This window comes from Sinocyclocheilus rhinocerous, unplaced genomic scaffold (assembly GCF_001515625.1).
Source record: "Sinocyclocheilus rhinocerous isolate Xijiao unplaced genomic scaffold, SAMN03320098_v1.1 scaffold616, whole genome shotgun sequence".
In the NCBI taxonomy this organism is placed as follows: domain Eukaryota; kingdom Metazoa; phylum Chordata; class Actinopteri; order Cypriniformes; family Cyprinidae; genus Sinocyclocheilus; species Sinocyclocheilus rhinocerous.
This window is the reverse complement of record NW_015631496.1, coordinates 1,146,257-1,148,725: the sequence shown is the minus strand read 5'-3', so window position 1 is coordinate 1,148,725 and position 2,469 is coordinate 1,146,257. Positions and strand designations below refer to the sequence as shown.

At 42.6% G+C, this 2,469-nt stretch overlaps 1 protein-coding gene across 5 annotated transcripts in view; it reads right to left on the bottom strand.

Moving 5' to 3' along the window:
* The window catches only part of LOC107741762 (myocyte-specific enhancer factor 2D homolog), a 75,410-nt gene that overhangs the window by 32,941 nt on the left and 40,000 nt on the right, over positions 1-2,469 (bottom strand). For 3 of the 5 annotated variants that reach the window (XM_016554538.1, XM_016554542.1, XM_016554543.1), the window contains exon 4: positions 669-806. In XM_016554538.1, coding sequence (XP_016410024.1) covers positions 669-806 — 138 coding nt within the window. Of the gene's footprint in view, positions 1-668; positions 807-899; positions 1,035-2,469 lie in introns of all 5 variants that reach the window. The other 2 variants (XM_016554539.1, XM_016554544.1) reach the window with 1 other exon arrangement.

Genomic DNA, 2,469 nt, shown 5'->3' with positions numbered 1-2,469 from the left:
GGGGGGGGGACTGGCCCTTCATCAGGTGATGAAATGCTTTTTGGATGCAGCTACTGAGCAATGTCTAATTTCCAGTCCCATTAGCATTACAGAGAAAAGAGAATGCAACTTACTACACTAATCAGTCTTTGCTGCCCACATCCTGTTGAATCACGTTCACCATGTAAATCATATCAAACTCGGGCCCACGATACGTTGAGATAGCGAGCAGCACTTTCTTGTTTCTGTACCTCCTGAGAGGAGATTCCTCATGCAGGGCCCATGCATAAAGCATTCTTGACAGTGCCTTAATGAAAATTATCTTCACCGACGCCTGAATCGGGACCCAGATGAGTCAGAAGTCTATTCCTGGCAAACGCGATACAAGCATCAGTCATCGCAGAACACAAGAAACAACAGCACGCAGAATCAAGACTGCTAAAAATCACAGGCACATTTGAAAAAGTGGATTGTGAGGATCAAAGGGATGCGGCCCACACTCGCCCTCTCGCCCCCGACTGCCCTCTCCTTGCCCAAGCACACACATTCAGAGGGGATTGAGGGGTGGTGGGAGGGGAATGGGGTGAGAGATGGCTGCTAGGTGCTCTGTGAGTTGATTGCCGGGCCGGCAGCAGGCTGTGTGAGTTGGTTGGCGGGCCAAAAGCAGGCCTCTTCACACGGGTACTCACTGAAAGCCTATAGCTCTGCATCATTTTATCAAACTCCTCGTCTATCTTTTTGTACTTCTCCTCTGTGCGAGGCGTGAGGGAGAACAGCTCCTCGGGGTCTGGGCTCTCCGAATCCCGGTGCTCTTTCTTGTTCAGAGCCTTGGTTTATTTCCGACCGAGGACAGGAGAGAGACAGAGGGGAAGAAAGAGAAGGATGGAGGTTAGAATGACAGGGTAAAGAGGAATACTCACTCCGTAGCGTTTGAAGAGGATGTCCAGCTCCTCGCTATTGCGGTATTTGTCCTCCTGTAAGGGACTTTGGTCGATCGAATCGTCCCCGTCTGGCTCTGGACTGTTGCAACCGTTAAAGCCTTTCTTTCTCAATGTCTTAAAGCATTTGGAATGGGAGAAGAAAAGGAGAGGAGCATATTTCACATTTAGAAACACAAATGTCAATCAGAGAGAAGCAGCACTGATTTATTAAACCTACAGAGTAACGTGTGACACATAAACCAAGACCACTGTACATCAGCAAAATGTTTCATGAGGGAGTGAAGTGGCTAAATTCGATTTTACACCATGACTTGGAAAACGATGAAACTCTGCACAGCCCATAGACAACCGTGGGCTGGAAATAAGTTAGACGAGGCTGAAAAAGAGAGAAACTCAGTTTATCGGTTTCAGCCTGAAAACAGCTCGAGTCTTTTTTGAGAAGATTTTCTAAACAAGATTTTCTCTAAGTAGCTTTGATGGGGGTATTGAGGCTGAATGGAAAACAGTTTTCAGCTCTGCCTGCTTCCTTCTCACAGAGGTCATAGTGACATAAAAAGTGTGCAAAGAAAATACAGCATAAAACAAAGTAATCCAGATCAGCGATGCTAATTGAACAATTAACACTTTAAATGTATAATTTTTTTCATATTTTCGTTCTAAAGTTTGGGGTCAGTAAGATTTAATGTTATTGAAAGAAGTCTCTTATGATAAAATACAATAAAAGAGTAATACTGTCAAAAATTATTACAATTTAAATTAATCGCTTTCTATTTTAATATTACTCCAGTCTTCACCGTCACATGATTCTTCAGAAATCATTGTAAAATGCTGATTTGGTTCTCAAGTTTTTTCCCCCATACTTTAAAAATAACACTATTTACTTGAAACAGAAATCTTTCATTTCTGATATGATATATTTATATCTTTTCAATATCATAAACTGCCACTTTTAATCGATTAAATGCATATATTATATATTATATTATATTATATCATCAAATTAATTAAAATGAACTAAAATGCAAGTGGTGAAGCCTAGGGTGTTGTCACACCTCAACAAACACACCTCTCCACAAAACGGTGTACGATTAGAGGCTTTTTTTGAGGCCACAAATCAATCACTGAAATAAAATATTTAGAAATAGGGGCTGTTGAAATCCCTAACCCCAAGTATGAGCATTAGCAATTAGCCTTAGCAAGCAATGCTACAAATTTATAGATTTAGAGGATGATTTGATGAATGATGGAAAAAAAAATACAAAGCAAGCATTTGATTTAGCTCAATCGTTAACATTAACACTCTCTCTCTCTCTCTCTCGCACACACACACACACACACACACACACACACACAGTGAGGTCAGCTGATCAGCTTGTCTCTGAGTCGGCTCCATCTGTTCACCTGTCCCTGTATTTCTCTGCCTGCTGTCTCTCCTTTATGGGGCGGGTGCTTGTTTGTGTTGCCAAGGGAAGATTCCCCTGCAGAGCTCCGCTGCCTCTGACTGGCTAACCTCGTTCAGTAGCGCCCCTCCCCCTGCAACCGCCTTCCT